The sequence below is a fragment of the Cricetulus griseus genome, chromosome 3, assembly GCF_003668045.3.
Source record: "Cricetulus griseus strain 17A/GY chromosome 3, alternate assembly CriGri-PICRH-1.0, whole genome shotgun sequence".
NCBI lineage: Eukaryota > Metazoa > Chordata > Mammalia > Rodentia > Cricetidae > Cricetulus > Cricetulus griseus.
In genome coordinates this window covers 208,033,975-208,054,527 of record NC_048596.1, presented here as the reverse complement: position 1 = coordinate 208,054,527, position 20,553 = coordinate 208,033,975, and the positions used below count along the sequence as shown (strand labels likewise).

At 40.7% G+C, this 20,553-nt stretch overlaps 1 protein-coding gene across 1 annotated transcript in view; it reads right to left on the bottom strand.

Moving 5' to 3' along the window:
• The window catches only part of Epc1 (enhancer of polycomb homolog 1), a 90,827-nt gene extending 70,308 nt beyond the window's left edge, over positions 1 to 20,519 (bottom strand). Inside the window, exon 1 of the mRNA XM_027405478.2 lies at positions 20,283 to 20,519. Within this exon, the coding sequence (XP_027261279.1) occupies positions 20,283 to 20,285 (3 nt within the window). The 5' untranslated portion in view covers positions 20,286 to 20,519. The remainder of the gene's footprint in view (positions 1 to 20,282) is intronic.
• Between the last annotated feature and the right edge of the window lie 34 nt (positions 20,520 to 20,553).

Genomic DNA, 20,553 nt, shown 5'->3' with positions numbered 1-20,553 from the left:
TCCACCTTGTGGATCCTGGGCATTGAACTAGGTCGTCAGGCTGGGCAGCAAGCACTCTCACCCACTAAGCTCTCTCACTGCTCTGTCCTCCAATTAGACTTTTGTAGTTTCTTGTTACCATTTGAATTTGAAATGTCCCTCTCAGGCTTGTGTATGTGAACACTTGGGCTCAGTCAGTGGTGCTGTTTTGGGAAATTGTAGAATCTTTGGAAATAGGGTCTAGCTGGCAGATATAAGCCTTAGGGACCTTTTGAAGATTCTACAGTAGCCTTGATCCCAGTGTGGCTTTCTGCTTCCTGGCAGTGCCATGTAACAAGCTCCTACTACCATGAATTTAGCCACGCCTTTTCCATAAGACAGACCTTTCCCTTTCAATTGTTCTTCTCTCCCACGTGTTTCTGTCTGCTATTCTTGTCATAGCAACAAGAAAAGTAACTAGCCGGGCGTTGGTGGCACAGGCCTATAATCCCAGCACTCGGGAGGCAGAGGCAGGCGGTTCTCTGTGAGTTCAAAGCCAGCCTGGTCTACAGAGAGAGTTCCAGGGCAGGCTCTAAAGCAATACAGAGAAACCCTGTCTCGAAAATACCAAAAAACAAAAACAAACAAACAAACAAACAAAAGTAACTATTCATTCACCTCCCAAAAGGAATTGTAGCGAAATCAGCTCAGGTTGAGGCCCTAGCCTGAGGTTCTCAGTGTTCACCCTCATGGCATCCCTTACATTAAAAGGGCACATTCCATACATGCATTCATTTTGTACATCCTCTTTCTGGTTCAAAGATGCAGAAGCTACTGTGCCAAACACTTGTCTGCCACTGGGAATTACAGACAGAGATAAAATTCATGTCCAGATCTGAAACCTTAAGAAGTGAGTTTCCCAAACATGGGATACATGAGCCCAAAGCCGAGACCAATAGTGCTGTGTTGACACCTTCAGATGTGGTAATATATTTGTGTAATCGATTTATTACAAGGTTAACATTTTGGTGTTTTCATTTCTGCCAATCTTTTGGGGCTTGATTTGTTAGATGTTGGTTTTACTTTTCCCTTGCTTATTTTACAACGTCAGACTAACACTACATATTATTGGTAACACTCCTGCTATCTGTTTTATGGCCTTTGTATCTCCATACAATTGGAGGATGTTCCATTTTTACTAAATATACTTTTAAAATTATCTGGTTATTTTTCAGACAGGGTCTCACTGTGTGGCTCAAGCTGGCCTCAAACTTGCTACCTCCTGCCACAGTATCCCACTATGGGTAATTATGCACAGCCTCATAGTATGTACCATTGTTTTCTTAAGCATTTTTCTCTTAAGGGACCCTTTATGTACACTGACTCTTGTTTACTATAAAGAACACATGTAAAACCAGGCAGTGGTGGCACATGCCTTTAATCCCAGCACTCAGGAGGAGCTCTGTGAGTTCAAGGCCAGACTGGGCTACATAGTGGGTTTCAGGACAGCTAGGGCTATAGAGAGAGAGAGACCCTGTCTCAACAAACAAACAACACATATGAATAAAGATGATTAATAAGCCTGAAAAATGACTACTGATTACATCTTGCCCTTTAAAAAGCTATGGGTTCATGATGTGTAGGTTTAGAGGCAACCTGCAGAAAGAAATGGTATGCTTAATACAATGTATCTGGATGTACCTATAGCACACCAGCAAATTCTAGTCAAGACAACTCAAGGCAAATTCTAGTCAAGACAACTCAAGCAAACAGAAAATTTCTAACCACATTATGCATCTAATTATCTAAGATGCCCGATACACAAGCTTTGAAGAGGCTTGAAGATCTATATAGCCATAAAGTATTATATTTATTACATTCACACTATATTTATTATATTTATATTTATTACATTTAAAAATATTTTGCTTTTATTTTTAATTATGTGGGTATGTACACGCACTCAGGTGTACAGGTGCCCATGGAAGCCGGAAGAATGTGTAGCTGTCCTGAAGTTGGAGTTAGAGGTGACTATGAGCCACCCCACTGGAAGTGGGAACTGAACTGGGGGGCCTCTGCAAGAACAGCAGGTGTTTGTAACTGCTGAGCACCTCTTCAGAGCCCGATTAAGATTTGTATCCTGATAATAAACAATGTTAAGCAAGACATTTAAACAAAGAACTGGACAGAATTCCTACAGAAATAAGAGCAGATCACTATATTCCACAGTATTTTTGGTGCTTAAAACTCTATATCTAAAAAACTTCAGCTTTACTTAGTCCTCAACACTTCTGGAAATTGCTTTGCTCTAGTCTAAGCCCTTAGAGTTGCTGTTTCCCAATTCAAAAGCCAAGAATCATAAACCTATCAGCAAGGCTGCTCCAAGGATTTGATGAAATACTACATGCAAAGAGTGCCTGAGCCATCTTCTCCTTTTTTTGTTTTTTTCTGAGACAAGGCCTCACTGTGTGGACCAGGCTAGCCTAGAACTTCAGCCCATGCTGGCTTCACACTAGTGATCCTCCTGCCTCAGTCTTCCCAACACTGCAATTACAGGTATGTGTCACAGCACCGACCTCCACAGGACCCATTTTTAAAGGATATTTACATTGTACTTATTTTACTTTCTCAACTTTATTTTTGTTCCTTGTTGCTGCCAGGGAACTGAACTTGGTTGGACCTCACACATGCCAGGCAAACATCCTATTCACATCCAAACCACATCCACAGCTCTGCAATTGACTTTCTGTATGCTTGGCACCAAAGGTAATAGTGTTTGTAAGGGCCTCAACTCCTCTAAGTAAAGAAACAATAAAACCCTCAAACCAAACACCTACACAATATTTTACAGAACCAGCATATGAAAGTATGGTATTTTCATAGTCTACAGGGGTTTGTTTGTTTTAATTCCTTTCCATTTAGCAGATGTGCACCCTTCAGGCAGCTCGAACAAGGAACCACCTCCCCTGCTCTCTTCACCTCACTACCAGGGGATTAACTGTCAACTAAAAGGTTGCTCAAGTTCTCAGGGCCCAAAGCTTCCAAGGCAAAGAGTTAGTTACCCAGGGGAAAACTCCCCAGGGTACCAGGGCTTCTGGACACAGCTGGCTACCGTTTGCCTCAGGGAGAATGCAAATGGATAGGTAATGATTTACATTCAAAACACCCATAGGATTTGGAAAGGACAGTAGCTTCCTGGGTTGAAGATCTGGATCCAGATCCACTACCTACTATTTGCCATGACTGTTCTGGTTACAGCCCTAAGTGTCCCTGAGAAGCTTCTGTGTGGAAACCTTGGTTCCCAAGACAACATTGTTCAGAGGTGGATGCTGAGATAACGGCTCTGACCTCATCAATGATTGACAATACATTCATAGATTTGTAAAAGTGAAATCTTCATCTCCTCTCCTCTGCTTCCTGACAGCTGTAAGTGAGCAGCTAATACCCAACCAATTATGCACAGCCTGCCACCAACTGCATCAAGTTACCATGGACTGCAACCTCAAACATGAGCCAAAGTAGATCTTTCCTGTTGATTTTCTCAGGGATGCTGTGATGATCCGCAGTTGACCAACACAATGGCACTACAGAAATGACCTCACATGAATGGTCTAAGGAATGAACTCTCCTCCTCTCTCCTCTTAGGCAGTTATCCAGAACAAATGAGATACTACACTGGGAACCATCTCTACAAATTCCAAAGTGCTGTCAATAAAAGGAAGATCAGATGAGTCAATTTAGTTTCAACAGGGTAGCTGGGAGGGCACACAGCCCTCAGAATAACAAGGTAGAGCACAAAATGTATGCCCTGTTCACTGCTCACAATTAATCACAGAGGATTTAGTTGCTAGAAAGGTTCCTTCACCCATTTTCCTTTCATATGAAATCTTTAAAACAATTTTACTTATTTTTCTTTGCCCCCTTTTAAATCTAGCTGGCCATAGTTCATCATTGGGCTTTAGAGAATGTTGAAATCAGGCTCATTATTACATAAACGATGGAGTGGATTTATACTAACCTTTCAGCCATCCAGTCCCTCTTTCCCTCGAAGAAAACGATAAATTCTAGACCTTAAACACAAATTGCAAATTTTAAGTCTCTCTCTCTCTCTCTCTCTCTCTCTCTCTCTCTCTCTCTCTCTCCCCTCCCTCCATCCCCCCCCACCTCGCCATTGGTCTCTCTCTGTCTCCCTCACTAAGGATGAAACCTTTGTGCATTCGAACATTCTGCATCTTCAGTAAGACTTAGTTCCTGGGCCGGATGGTGGTGGCACACGCCTTTAAATCCACCAGAAGCAGGCGGATTTCTGTGAGTTCGAGACCAGCCTGGTCTACAAGAGCTAGTTCCAGGACAGCCTCCAAAGCCATAGGGAAACCCTGTCTTGAACCACACACCCCCACACCCCCCAAAAAAGAGTTAGTTCCTGGATACAACTTCTTATTCGAGGCAATGTTAATGTACACACACTTTTCCATAACAGGCTTTGGGGGAAATACCCATGCTTGCACTGCCCTTTCTAGTTTTTCTTGTTGTAACACAACTCTCTTTGTCTTTATTTTGAGCTGTCCCAGTGCTTTTTCCAGATAATTTAAAGCTCACAATCTATGGGAAGAGCAATTGTTCATAGGTATCAACTGTGACAGACTGTACAATTGTCTTTCTTCAAATTCTTAATTCTCAGTTGGAATGAGTATAAGAGCATAGGGCTGGAGAGATGGCTCAGTGGTTAAGAACACTGGCTGCCCTTCCAGAGAACCAGTGAGTCATACATTAATGGGTTTGTGAGGAAAGGGCTTCCTAACAGCCATGCGGCTTAGCTCCCCATACACTCTCTGCCATGATGTCATGCCTTAACACAGGTCTAGTGACTGGTGTGAGTCAAGTTTCCACTCCCAGCACCCACATGATGGTTCAAAACACCACTCAAGTGACTTGACACCCTCTTTTGGACTTTTTAAGCACTGCATGCATGTAGTGCAGATATATGCAAGCAAAATACCCACACAAATAAAAATAAAGAAAAAATGTTTAAAAGAGCATGATTTCATGATACTGCCCCCTCCTGTTATGTTTCAATGTTGTCTTAAAAAGCAGAAGGCATTCCCAGTCATGTGACAGTTTTTAGAATTGACTCACCAATAAGCTAAAAATCTATAAAGATCCACCTTTCTTGTATCGTGATTACCCCTGAGCATTTTAAAGAAGCCAGGCTCCAATGCTCTGCTGCCAGCCAGCTGTGTGATCTCGTCCCTCTCCTTGTGTTGCTGGGCATCAACCCAAAGTCCTGTTCACGCCACACTAGTTAGTGCTCCAGCACTGAGCTACAAACCCCCCAGCCTGATTTCAAACTAAGTCTCCTGGGTTTCCCTGTCCTCTACTCTGAAAAGCATGAATTCTTGGTGATGATGCTTCAATTTTCTGAAATCTCCATTCTCCTGTAGTTCACAGAAAAATAATATATGAAAAAAATTAAATATAGAAAAAGCAAAGACAACTCTTTGAGAAGCCACGCCCATGATCTCAAAATGTACCTTCCTTTCTTTGAGTACCTTTTCCTTCTAACCCTTGTGTTCACACCTATATTAAAATACTTCACATAAAACCTCCAACTCTGGTTCATTAAAAAAAGAAGAAAATCTAATCAAATATGTTCAGGGGCCAGTGAGATAGCCCTGTGGGTGGAGGACTTGCCATGGGAACTTGATGGCCTGAGCTCCACCCTGGGAAACCACATAAAGGCAAAGACAAGAACCAGCTCCACAAGGTTCTCCTCTGACCTTCACGCATGGGTTAGGACCGCCCCCCCACCACACACATATACACACACACACACAATGATCATAAAACTTAAAAAGCTTTTGAGATCTGTGAGTTGTATAGATCTGTGAAACTATGCCTTCAGCATTTCCTGGTAGAAGGTAAACAGAGACTAGTTTAGAGTGTTAAGAGTACATTAAACAAAATACTGAGAGATGCTCCAGGAACAGGAATTTCAATGACGGAGCCAAGGGAGTGATGGTGGATTGGGAATCCCTAACACTTGATCACTGGGGATCAAAATGAGGGCCTCTTGCATGCTGAGTACTCATCCTGCCCCACAAGAGGCTCCTGTAGTAAAGCTGGATGTAGTTCTGCACTGTGTGATCAAGTGTGATTTGAGGGATCCAAGCAGCTTACAAACATATTGAAACTAGAAAAGAAGGATGCAGGGTTAATGTGAAGATAAAGACAAAGACTTAATAACAAAGGCTGACATGGAAATGATTCAAAAAATTGTCTAGGGAGAGGGAAAAAAAATCTGCAACTAGAGTGATATTCTCCCTGAAAAAGGATAGAGAATTTCCTTGTAATGGATTTAGAAGATAATTAACAACAATAGCATAGTTTAGGAACCAAACAACAATGACAGAACACTTTAACTAGTTTAATAATATGAATTGTTACATGTATAAAGAATCAATTTAAGTCTACACAACGAAGCTTGATTATGTTTTATATAACTAGCTTTTCTGGTCTTGTTTACCAAGCCCTACTCCATGCCAGCTTTGTATTACAAACCATGGAAGAGAACAAAGAAAAAGATGTTTTTGACCTTGGTCAATTTTTTTTTTCCTGTTCACATAAACAAGCTACCCTATTTGAAAGGAACAGTTTCTTATCTTTATGCTTCCAGATTACAAAATTATTTATCAAAAATAAAATATGGGTAATAATTCATAAATTTACAAAGTAATTTATTTATATCTAGCTTAGTCCAAAAGCATATTTATTGTTTCTGGTTCTCTTTAATAAAATTAGAAATCAATATTCAATAACCATAGAATAGTAGGACACTATTTTTTTAAGAGATAAATATGATGCATATCAATACACACAGAAAGCATGGTGCAGAATGCAAAGGCAAGCACACAATGATTACACAGCCTCCAAACACAGGCAGGGCGCTGAGAACCATGGAGGAAAGGAGAGGGAAGAGATACAGGCTGGCAGAGCGGAGAGGGTGGAGGGAGGCAGAGAGGGAACTCAAAATTCAAGTGGGCTTAATGCAAAGCTGTACTGATAAAGGCAAACTGCAACATATAAAAAGGTGTTTAAGAGGAAGGTGAGGTGGTTCAGTGAATAAGGGCACTGGCTGAGCAAGCCTGGCAGATGACCTGAGTTGACTCCTGGAAGCCACATGGTGTAAGGAGAGAACAACTCCCCCACAAGTTGTTCTTTGACTTCCACAAGCACACCATTGCACGCAAATATACATGTGTACACATGCACACTCTTGCCCTTGAGTACACACACTCAAATAAATCGGTGTATAAAATAATGTTTAAAGGTATCTGAGGAAGCTTTCATTCTTTTACAGCTAACATCACTAATTAATTATTCAAACCTTTAAAAAGCTAGCACAAAGTGAATTTCCGTAGCAATGTTTGAATAAATTCATTGCAGACGATTTTAAATGCAGATATTATGGAACCTTTCATTTAAAGTCCAACAAATGGCAGCCACAGTGACATGTGGGAGCCCGAGGATGGAAGAAATTGAGTTTGAGGTCAGCCTGGGCAACAAAGTGAGATGCTGTATAAAACAGCCAAGAATAACTCCAAAAAACTTGCAGAGTTACACATTTGAACATTTAAAATTCTATGTTTTTTGTTACGTAAAATAAAATGCACACTCAAATTTAAAACTGAACAGTTTGTTTGGTTTGAGACACATTATCATGCAATTCAAGCTGACCTTGAGCCTCTGGTGACCGAGCCTCTGCTGGGACTAGAGTCATGTGCCATCACATCTGGCTCAATTCATTATTTACCTGCAGTTTCATTTCCCAGAGTTACTGTGCCCATTCACTGCTTTTTAACAGTGTAGCTAAATATTGGAAAAATGAAAGATCTGGGGCTGGAGAGATGTTAAGGGAGCACTGCTCTTCAGGAAGACCTGATTGCCCTTCCCAGCACCAGCAGGTTAGTTCAGGAGCACCACAACTCCAGTTCCCTGGGACTGGACGCCCTCTTCTGGCCTCTAAAAGCAATTGCACTCACATGTGCATCCCCACCCCCAACCATATACATGTATCCATAAAAAGAAAATAAAATCCATTTTAAAAGGCAGAGACATTAGAATCATATAAACCCAGTTGAAGCACACTGTGTGAAGCTCTGGGTTCCTATACATTTGAGAGGAAATGATGCACAGAATGTTTTCTGTCCTCTAAGGTAAACATCTATGCTGCTCTGCCATTAGCCTATCCCAGTGAAGCTATTATTTTGCTACCTGTTAATTTCTAATCATTCTGGGGAGAAGATTGATGGTATTAATATAGGTTGTGTTAGAAATATAAGCTCACAGTTGACAAGAAACATTAGAGAAACAACCTACGACTTCTATCAACTTTCAGGTGCTGCCCCCTGCTGCCCTGGGCCTATGTTTCCTGAAACCTGTCCTCAACCTTCAGTCTTCCCACCTCTTTACTCTCCAATAAAAACTGGCCATCGGCAGAGATTGTGGTCAGTAGTGAGCAGATGCTATCATGAAGAGGCAGTTTTCCAGTCTCTGTCTCTACCATTTTGTGGGATCACCTTTGGCATGTTCTGGGGGTACTGAGTTTTAGATGGCCCAGCTTGAGGTTCCAAGGGCCATCCCACACTGTGTTCTCGTTCTTTTCAGAGGTGCAAATCTATACAGCCCACAGGATTCCATCAAAGCTGCCTTCTCTAGAGTTTACTTCATTTCCAAATCCTGCTCTTTCTGCTTCTTTCTAAACCTCAGCAGTTTTTTTTTAATGTGGTAGAAGTTCAATAAAGATTTGCTTAAGATATAAAACTGCAGTTGGACAAGAGCCATGGACTCTGTGAAGTCTTGAGGTCTACTGAGAGCATGATAAATATGGTTGATAACAATATGCTATATTTTAAAAGTTGTGAGATAGTATACTTTAAGTGTTCTCAAAACAAAAATGATGAATATGTGTGATATAACATGTTAATTGGTTTAATTTAGCCATGCCATTGTGAACATACTGTATTATGTATCATTATTTATGAGCTAAATAAATGAAGAAAAAAGATTTGCTTAATAGGTGAGAAGGAGATAATACAGAAACTCTTGAAAAGTCTGTTTCATTCACTGATTTGTGTGTGTGTGTGTGTGTGTGTGTGTGTGTGTGTGTGTAGTGTTGGGGTATGGTGTGTGTGTTCCTGTGTGTGTGTGTTTCTGTGTGTGTGTGTGTGTGTGTGGTGCCTGCACATAAGCCTGTGCATATGAGCATCCAAGAGTGCAAATGCAGAGGCCACAACAGTATGTTGGGTTTCTTCCTCCATCACTCTCCATCTTACTGACTTGACACAGCGTCTCTGCCTGAACAAGAAACTTGTTTTTGGGCTAGACCGGCTGGATCAACCTGTCTCCAGCCCCCAACATTGAGGTGACAGGCACACACACAGCCTTTTCATCTAAGTGGTGGGAATTCGAACCCAGTCCTGATGGTTGTAGCGCAAGTGCTCTTACCCACTGAACCACCTTTGCAGTTCCTTACTGACTTTTAATAAAGCACCTGGAGAAGACAGCACTCTGCCCCAGGAGCCATTCTAATACTGAGGACCCATGTGTTTAAATGAGACCACGGGGTGGGGATGAGGGTGGGGACTGGGCTTGACCCAGGGCTTCACATAGGTAAGCAAGTGCCCTACCACTGAGCTAAGTGGGGTGATCTGATGTCCATTCTATCTCCTAGGGTTGGGACCTCAAGTTTCCTACAGTGTTATTGAAGGTTTGGTGTCATGGGAATGCTATGGGGAGATGGTAGAGTCTTTATTTAGGCGTTTGGGCCAAGCGGGAGGACGTTAGCTCATTGGGGGTGGTCTCACGGGGAAAGGCAGGGCCACATTCCCTCAATCTCTTTTGCTCACTGGCCACGAAGTGAGGGGATATGCTCTGCCCCACTTATCCCCACTATTATCATCTGTCATCTCCAGACAGTGACAGGCCTCCAGTCCCAGACCAGAACTTCTAAAACGGAGCCAGCAACTCTTCTGTCTTTATAAATTAATTTTCTCAGATGATTTGTTACAGTGATTATGGAAAAACATGGAAAGGTGTTTTGACCTCTGCAATCAGAAAGTGAGTTCAGAGAATGTATTGAGTGCTCCCTGCTGGCCAGAAGTGATCGTAGGTGCTCCAAAGGCATTAACTAAGTTCTCCCAGTGCTAAGGTGAGTGTCACAGGAAACAGAGGGTCTAACAGGCCTAACATATTCCAGCTGTAAAGGGTGCAGTTCAGAACGCAGGCGAGCTCACTCAGGAGTGACTCATCTGTACACCATCCTCGTCTAGTTGGCTTTTCTGCACTACCCTGTAAACTGGAGCTCTCTGGAAATGTGGCCATACAGTGGACAAAGCCCCATGAGATGTCCAGAGCCCACCAGGCATGTGCTACAGCTGCAAGAGCTGACTGTTCCGTAAAACAGAAGGTAAAACCACGTGGCATCCTGCAGTCTTTAAAAGTCTCTGAGGTGCTGGGTGCACACCTTTAATCCCAGCACTCCAGAGACAAAGGCAGGCAGATCTTCTGAGAGTTCGAGGCCAGCCTGGTCTACAGAGTAAGTTCCAGAACAGGCTCCAAAGCTACAGAGAAACCCTGTCTCGAAAAACAAAACAAAAATCTCTGAGGCTTCACTATAAGAGATTATTGTATAATCCAAAAGATTAAGAAATGCAAAATCCAAATATCTGTCAATGGAGTCACTTGGTGTGAGGACCATAAAATTCTAATCCAAACTGAGTATGGTGGCAAGTGACCGAGGCAGTAGGTTCACGGTTTTGAAGTTATCCTAGGCTACATAATGAGAACATGTCTCAGAATACTCAAAATAAAATAAAATTTAAGAAGGATTTTAATCTTTAAAAACAGGTAAAGGCCAGCCAATATCTAACTGAAATATGCCCCTGGAATATATTTTTAATTAAAAACCACAGTGAACACAAAGGGAGACTCAGCATGGCTCAGAAAGTCCCAGACAAGGATGTAGCTGTCTTGTCACTAAAATCTCTGCTTATCAAATCCCAGCAAGCTTGCAAGTCACCAGGGGAGGTAACTCCCAGAGACTATACATGAGGGGTATAACTGTTCCCATAGGAGCTGAGCACAATGCAAGCCAGAATGACTTAGAATGCACAGTGGAAGGCACAATGATCACTTTAGTTTTGAAACAGGGTCTCATGTGGCTAGCCTTGAACTCACTTTGTAGCTGAGGTAGTCCTTGAACACCTGATCCCTCTGTTTTCACATCCCAAGTGCTAGGTTATAGGCGACTGCCCCACACCTAAACTCCTAGGAGATTTCATCAAAAGGAGCTGTACTGGTTTAAAACAATGGACTCAGTGGAGAAAAGGTCAGACTCAGTGGAGAAGAGGTCGGCCCACTGCACGTTTAAGCAAACATCTACTAAGTTTATGGGTCTCCCCTAGTTAAAAACTGTGTGGTGAGGGCCATTAGCTTTCTGTTTTCCCTTCACACAGCAGGCTCAAAGCTGCAGTTTTTCTCTATTTACTTAAGATCTCCTCCACCTCCTAGGAGATAGATTTCTGGCTACTAGGTAAGAGTAGCAGCAGCACTGGTTCACTTGCAGCCCTTCCCAAAGTTGGGCTTCAAGCCTTGCTTCAATAGTTATTAACCTACTGATCCTCAGCCTCTAGCTGCATAGCAGAATAGCTGTGGAAAATGCTACACCCAGCTCCAGCATGGATCAATAAACTCAGAATCGCCTGAGGTAAGACCTAGGCATTTTATTTGCAAGTTTCTAGGTGAATCCATGTGTAGATAAAAGGCTGGGAGTGTAGCCCAGACACAAAGTGCCTGCCTAGCAAGCACGAGGCTCTGGCTTCTGTCCTCAGCACCACACAGTACATAGGTGAATAAACACAGGCACACATGTGGGCAGCACTGAGAAGCACTGGGATAAGATTATGAGCCTGCCATAGCATGGAGGATCCAGGTACATTCTGGACCAGGGCTACCCAAGAGAGCCTTCTAGAACATCGGAAACGCTTCAGAGTCTGTGCAGCCCAATATAGAAGTCACTACTAAGTAACCACCTGAAATGCAGGCAGTACGATTGAGAAACTGGAACTTGAGAGTTTAGATTAATTCAAATTTCAGTATACACAGATGCATGTAGCAAGTGGACTAGTGTACTGGAGAATACAGCCCTTGAGTTTTATGCCCTTTTAAGAGCCAAGTCTGTTATTAAATGGGCACTGAATGGTGTGTGTGTGTGTGTGTGTGTATGCCCCAGTAGGTAGTGTGTTCTGTATGAGGAGGTCAGCAAACACTTTGGGGGAGTAGGTTCTCTCTCCTTCTGCCATGTAGGTCCCAGAAATTGGCCTCAGGTCATGAGACTTAGCCAGCAAGCACCTTTACCTGCTGAGCCATCTCACTATCCTCAGACTCTTTTAGATTCTAGGCCGTGCTATTCACACCTCTTTGAAGTTCTTCACACCATTTTCCTGGCAAGCACTTCAGCTGAACAGGACAGACTGAAGGTGATCCTGGCTTCTGAGGAAGGTAAGGACTTCCCTCTCCCTCTCCCCTCCCCCATTCAGGTAGAAAAAAAAGGGGGGGGGAAGGTCTTTATATCTAAGTGTTCTTTAAGTCTTGTAGTTTAATAATGGGGAAGTGAAGCGATTAAACTCAGGGGAGAGTCCTCTTCAATCCTTGGCATAATACAGTGCTTTCCAAGTGGGGGTTGTGACCTTTGCCTTGGAAGATGGCAAGTTTCCAAGGATCCGTGGTGACAGCCTGAGTTCCAGGGCTAAATATAGGTCACTGGCAATGACAGCTTCTCTTTCTCAGGCACTTGGGAACCCAGTCCTATGAATGAGGTTATTTATTGATGGTTGGTGGGAGACAAGACAGAGAACTGCCAGGAACATGGCACAGATAGAGGACTCTTTCCACCGCCACTGCCGACTGAATAAAACCAAACTGCGTTTACCTGATTTCCAAAATGACTTGTAAATTGTGGGTGGCTGTTTTGAAATTCAGAAAGAAAAAAAAATTATGCTTTTTCATTTAACAAAGTTTGAAAAAGCAAGAATGGATTTATAAAACTTAGTAGCAATCCAGACCAGGATACCTCCCCATTGGGGCAACACAAGCATGTGAACTGCAATCAAACAAATTTCAACGGTGAAATCAACACCCATCAAGTCTTAGTCAACTATCACTGTTTCAGCGAGGCCACCCTGCCCACCCTATTTAATACATCGATATGTATTCATTCATTATATCTGCCACTTATTAAATGATAGTTTGTGACCCATTTTTTGAGGCCCAATTAAGTATTATGGCTGATGGCCTGAATGTACTGGGCTGTGTTCTCCAAGGCTGTACCCTGAAGGAATGCATACAGGTCACTTGGGACTGGCTGAAAGAGTACATTCTCACAGGACATCCCCAGACTTCCTGAATACAGAACCTGAGGGGTGTAACCCAGCACTCTGTGTTTTTATAAGCCATCCAGGTTATTCTAGTGCTAAATTGACATCCACTGATCTAAAGTATTATAAATCCCCCCCAAACTGTCCCCCAGGAAAAGGTTTCCTTATCACCTGAAGTTGAAAATGACAAACATTTTACTATTTTTTCTTGTTCTTGTTCTTCTTCTTATTATCGTTATTACTATTGCACATTCCAGGGAGTGTGCACATGTGGAGGGCAGAGAACAGCTTTCAGGAGTTGGTTTTCTTCTTCCACCAGGTGTCTTCTGGGACTCGAACCCAGGTCATTAGGCTTGTGTATCAAGCACCTCTATCGGATAAGTCATTTTAGAACCTAAATCTGGCCTCCTATGTTATAAATCAGAAGTCATTATTCTATCTGGACTTAATTTTATGAGTACTGAATTTCCCTGTTTCCACAAGGCTTCTTTGTTTTTGAATGAAATTAATTTTCATAAGTTCAAAATTCGTAAAAATCAACTTCTGATGATGTCGTACAAGGGTACCTTAAAGAAACTCAACATAGAGAACTTTCAGAAGTAGGGCTGGGGCGATTACTCTGCAGGTGAGAGCCCTTGCACCCCAAGCCCAGTGACCAAGTTTGATTCCAAAACCCCCCAGATGGAAGGAGAGAACCAACTCCCACAAGTTGTTGCCTGGCCTCCAAGTGCCTATACCAGAAATCACACATGCACACAATAATAATAAATAAGAAAGAAAATGTCAGATGTATATCACTCCTAAATGAGGATCACTCCTCCCATGAAATGATTATTGGTTCTAAAATAATGAATAAATTCACTAGAAACTTATGTAGTTATAGTATACCATGCATTTAAAATATGTCAATTCACAAAATGCAAATTTGTAGATATCTAATGTGGCAATGGTGAAGAGGCTCTGACCTCAGACCTCTATGTTCCAACTCTAGTTTTTCATGTACTAGGTAATGGGGGTCATGCCTAAGGTGTGCCAATTTCTCTGCCTGTTTCCTCCATAAAAAACGAGTTAGATTGTCCTATCCTACTTCTTGTGAAGGTTCAGAGACAGTACATATGAACAACATATGTCCAGTTGAGTACTGTTGCTGTTATTGCCTTTTAAAACATTTGTTCATTTATTTGTGTGTGTCTGCATGTGTTTACATGCACCATGCTCGTGGTGTACCCGTGGAAGCCAGAAGAGGGTGTCAGATCTCCTGGAATGGGAGTTACAGGTTGCTATGAACTGCCATGTAGGGACTGGGAATCAAACATGAGTCCTCTTAACCGCTAAGTCATCTCTCTGGCCCTAGTTGTTCCTTTTTGAATTAGCTCACTTGTGACTAGTCTGGTCACTAGGAACACAGATGACACTGACACTCCATCACTCCAGAGTATGCAACTGTTAAGTCTACACAAAGTAAAACCAAGCTAATGACAATGAATTCTGGATACCCAGCAACTATCCACACTTCTAAGCATCCCTCTCTAGCCAAACCCACTGTGCTTACTTCAATCTCCTTGCAAGTGACTGGGTAAAGTGAGGCATGTCCAGTGACCTCTGTAATTCTGGGAAAGGACATCTCCCTTTACAAAAACAGAAAGTCTCCTCATTTTGAAAACTGTGATCCTAGACTGATGCGTGCATCTCAGCAGCCATCTTGGTAGCACTGACAATGTCAAAGGAGAAAACCCCCAGGAAGGTACATAAAAGGGATGAGTTAGTAAGTCAAACCTAGAGCTGTGGCTTTCCTCCAGAATAATAACTTAGTTAAATAATAAATATCCTTAGTTTTAACATTGTTACCAGCAGAGTTCAATATTAGTACAAAAACAAATTAGGTGGTTAACATACCCAGCTAGTATGAGGTAACAGGTTCTATAACAAAGTTTGCTATCTTAAATCACTGCAACAACTCCTTATCTGTTCCTTCTTCAATTTGTCTGTGCAGAAAATAACATTAATTTGACTTTTCTTGATCCACAATTGCTTAGTGGAGTAAACATTAGCTAGATGTCTAATGTATTAATTTCATAAAATATTTGTTTTGTCTTTAAATTTTCTGTTATATGTCATTAGAAATTTCCACAGAGGATTTTAAAATAAAAATACATATTAAAAGGAGCTGCTAGATATAGCTTTTTGTTACTCTTTTTATTGATAATGAACACAGTGAGTTTAAGTCATGCCTATGGGAGTAAAATGTAGAAAACACATTTAAATAACAAAAATCATGAGCCAGGTAGCCCACACCTTTAATTCCAGCACTCAGGAGACAGAGGCAGGTAGGTGCATCTCTGTGAGTCTGAAACCAGCCTGGTCTAGAAAGTAACTTCTGGGACAGCCAGGGCTGTTACACAGAGAAACCCTGTCTCAAAAAAAAAAAAAAAAAAAAAAAAAAAAAAAAAAAAAAAAAAAAGAAAAAAAAAATCCAACCCAAAAATAAATAAAATAAAAATCATTACATATTATCTTTTCGTTGCTGCTGTTTTTTGTTTTGGGTTCTTTCTTTTCTTTTTGAGACACAATCTCCTATAGCCCAGGCTGGCTCTGAAGTACTGAGTTTTGTGTCACCATGACCCTTCTTAACAGTTTTGTTTTGTTATGTGCATTAGTGTTCTCACTTCATGTATGTCTGGGAACTGGAGTTACTGAAAGTTTTGAGTTGCCATGTGGGTACTGGGAATTGAACCTGGGCCCCTGGAAGAGCAGTCAGTACTCTTAAACAACAGCTGAGTCATCTTTTCAGCCTCAAGTTTAACAGTTATTTTTTAAAGTTAACATGAAGGACTTTGGGCTGAATCCTAACCATCAATACAAACAAATGGTGCTCAGAGACACGCCCCATCCTAGCAGGGAACCCTCTCAAGGGCTTTCTCACACAAATAAGCCAATGTTGTATTCTTTGCTTTGTTCTTGCTTTGCAATGGGAATGCATGTCAGGTGGCTCTCTGGTTATGTAGCATCTGTTTGTGTTATAGCTAAACATGAAGACCAACCATCACTTTCCCCAACCTGGGTGTGACTACTAGCTGCCCAAATTATGATCCTTTAATGGAAGGACACTTGTCAGATCCATATAGCAGGTCAAAATTTAAACATTTCTCTCCTCTAGAGGAATGACCAATGGCTCCAAATGGGAACACCCCACATCTAAGGCCTCCGATCTGAAACATTAGAACATGGAGCCATATTGGAGTTTTAGTTACATAAAAGAAGGAGTCTTTCCCTTCTCTTTCACTACTGTGACCCAGCATCTTATCCTATAGATGGAGAGAGGTAGACCTCAAGCAACCAAACACCCCTGGTAAATTCGGTGTTACACGCAGCAAGCATAAAACATGCTTATCTTTTCAAGAATGAAATCCTTATGTCTGCTTTACAGTCTGCTTGGCGTCTTTGTCTGAGGGTCACTGTGGAACGACCAAGTGAGAACACAGCACACCCATTTTGCATATTATTTTCCTTTCCTTGGCACTGTCACACCAGCAACAGTAGATTGCCTTTGCAGAATGTCTGCAGTGTGTCTAAGAAATAACAGAAAAGAAGCAAACACATGCAAGAAGGGCAAAACTATGGCATTTAAAACACGTAACTTCAGGTCTGGATTGAAGTGGCATTCAGAGAGTATATATTTTTCCCTTTAAAAAGTTCATCCCAAGTTAAGGGAACCTGGCCCTGAATGTGGTCAGCATCAACCACATCTTACCTCTATATCTCAATTTCTTTTCCCTTTGTTGCCTCATCCTACCATTACCTATTACCTAGGGGGTTTGGCTAATCTGGAATGTATGTCCTCAATACTTGGGAATAACAACTACTACACAGGAAGGAATTAGGAAACTATACTAGTTCAGTACATTAAATCTGAATATAATCTTCAGTTTATTCCTATTATTGAAGAATCAAAGTTCATTTTTCTGAGCTGTATTGTCTAGAATCCAACTTAAAGACGTCTCTGTCTTCTGTATCCTTCCTTCTGCAACCTGTTTCCTGATCATTTCACTGTTCATTAATCTCTCCCTCCACAAGAGGGATGGGCAGCACACACACACACACACACACACACACACACACACACACACACACACACACAAATATTTTAATAGAATCAATTTTGCTACTCCTGTCTCTGATAAAATTATATGCAAAAAGTGTCAATGTGACTGAAATGACATAGCAAAATTCTGAAAAAAATAATTTTTGATTGTCTATGATCTAGCAATTACTTCCATGAAAAAACTGAATTAGTTCTCAATATGTTAAATTTTATAAAGGATTTTTTAATGATCAAGAGAAAAACTGGTTTTATAATTCTAAGAATAACCACACCAAATCCATGAGCTAAATGTCTATAAAATGTATCAATTAAAAAGAATTAATTCCCAAAGAATCAAGAGCTAAAACGAAGCACCAGGTACATTTTAAAATGGAGAATATAAAATAGGGAATTATTTTTACCTTATAGTTTTAAACCTCTTTACTTACACAATGATGGAAAGGTCACATATAGAAGAGTATGTATGACAGAAATGTCTATGGGTATTTTCAAAAGTAACCATTGAACTCTAATGGTTACTTCATAATCAATGATGTAATAGTCAGGAGGAGAACAAAGAGGATTGCATAGCTACGGATGGACTTCCCAGTTCAGTTTGCTCTTAAAAGAGGTGACATTAGGCAAACACTGTCAGTTTTAGAAACCAAACAAAATGAAAAATTACTGCATTATGGAGAACAGAATATTTTAGCAACAAATGTGCTGGAAGGTATATTTTATTCAGCTGATCAACTTCAGAGAACTAAAGTCTCAGCACTACCAGGTTAGATAATACATTTACACCTGCAATATCTCATTCCATAAATAATCTATACTATCAGAAGCCACGCCGCATTCAGACTCTACAAAGAGAGAAAAGGAAATGTGCCCATGGACACATCCAAACCTTCCGAGCATGGCATAAACAAAATACAGGCATTGGGTATGATTATTGTGAAGTTCAAGGAAAGAGATAAACAGATTCTAGGAAATACTATTTCTACTCATTTTCACACATTCTTTTACTCCACACTGCTAAAGGATTAGTGAAAAGGTCATTTACGTATTTCAAAGTAAATAAAGACACTTAGCAACTCCTGACATTGTCACTCTCTCAAGACATAACCTATTAATCAGATAATCCAGATGCTATGACAGTTGTTTTATTTTATTTAGCAAATAATATGTTTCATGGTATAATTACTGATTCCTCCCACTTTCTTCCTGAACTGAGGACATCCCTATTATCTTCACAAACAAGTAAAATGTTTACAGAGACCGGTAAAACCGATGTCATATTGTGACATATTTTTGTTCCTAGCAGGCTTTGGGCCTAAATCCCATATTCTCTAATCAGATAACTCTCAAGAACAAAGATGTAACCCCGTGTGCACATCAATATTTTTAAGATAAAAGTAGGTGTGAAATATTCTTAAAAAATTATCTTAGTTCCAAAAAATATTTGCTGTTTTTTTTTTTTTTTTTTTTTTTTTTTTTTTTTTTTTTTTAAACAAGGCTATCTATAAATTCAATTCAAGGAGCAGCTCAAAATAAAACAGACACGACAAGCTCCTAGAACATCCTCAAGATAAACTCAGGAAGGTATTTCAGAATTCCCTGATTCAAAATGAAATCCAACTTTTACAATGTCCAAGGAACTAATACTCAAATGTTTTGTTACATTGAAAGGGAACTAACCAGCATGGTTTTGTAAAATAAGGAAAATATAAGAACCAAACGCTAGTGAGGAGAGGGAGGGTAAATGACAGCTTATTATTAAAGAATCTGATAGAGATAATAAATCAGATCAGATCAAACACAACTGCCAACTGCATGCTTGTCCATAATGTCCCCTGAATTGGAAGTGACGACATGTCTGCTCTCACCACGGTGCACAGAGCACAGAAAACGCTTAAATAATATAGCTGACCAAATTGAACTTTCTTTATGAAAATTAAAGGATAATAGATAAAATCTTGCCCCACCTTTTTTCTTCCTTTTTTCTTTTAGTAAAACTGACAAATTGTTGAGGAGCACTACAGCGCCACCAACACAGATCAATGCAGAACAAAAAAAAAAAAAAAAAAAAAAAAAAAATCTCCCACCGTGTGCAAAAAGAAGAAAACTAGAAAAATACCAAAAATTACAAAATGTCTCCCATATGTACCTTTCCGGAGAAAACGTAAGATAGGTCTACAGAGATGAATTGACAAAGAGCTTTAAAGAAATCACATCCTAGACCACAAGTTAGATCAGCTCAGCAATAAAAGAGCCACTATTTAGCAACAGCCATAACTTAAACCCGGTTATGTCAATCTCCACCTTCATTATACCAGAGCTGCTTTCTGTAGTTTGTATTCAAGTACTCCATCAAGGGAATCACAATAGGTCTATTAAAAAAAACAAAACAAAAACTACAACGGTAGTTTGTTGATAATTTACTCTAGACAAATTAGGCAATAGATATTTTTTATAAAGAGGGTATGCACATATTTGGCACTACCAACATTGCTGGCACACAAAAAAAGTCCATCTTGAAACATCTGAGTTCCCCTGTAGTTCACAGCAATTAAAGTATAATTTTCATTATATATGTTTATCTTTAACAATGCAGAGAAAAAAAAACTGTTTTTTTTTTCCCTTCCTTTTGGCAAAAATTAACCAGACAAAAATACGTGGAACGTGCACAGATCGAAGCTAAAGAAAAATACAAAGATTGATTTTGTGAGAAGAAACACAATGAAAATCTCTCTTATCTGGTGCTCCCTTCAAAGATGTAATGCCAAGAATGTTTAAAATTATAAACTTACCATCAGTGTAGGCAAAGCAGCAACCAGCCCTCAAAAAAAAATTGTAACAATATAGGCTGGGGACTGGGCTATCCAGAAAAAACAGCCTCCGGGCAGCGTACGGATCTTCAAACATCCTGAAAATATTTGGTAAATCAAAAGTGAGACTTTCCTCCATGGAGGGCGGCGGAGCGGGGCGGGCAGCCGCAGGATCCGAGGGCGTTCGGGGGAATGGAGCAAGCTGGAGGATGCGGAGCGGGCGGCGGCGGGAGGCTCGGGGTTAACAACTTTG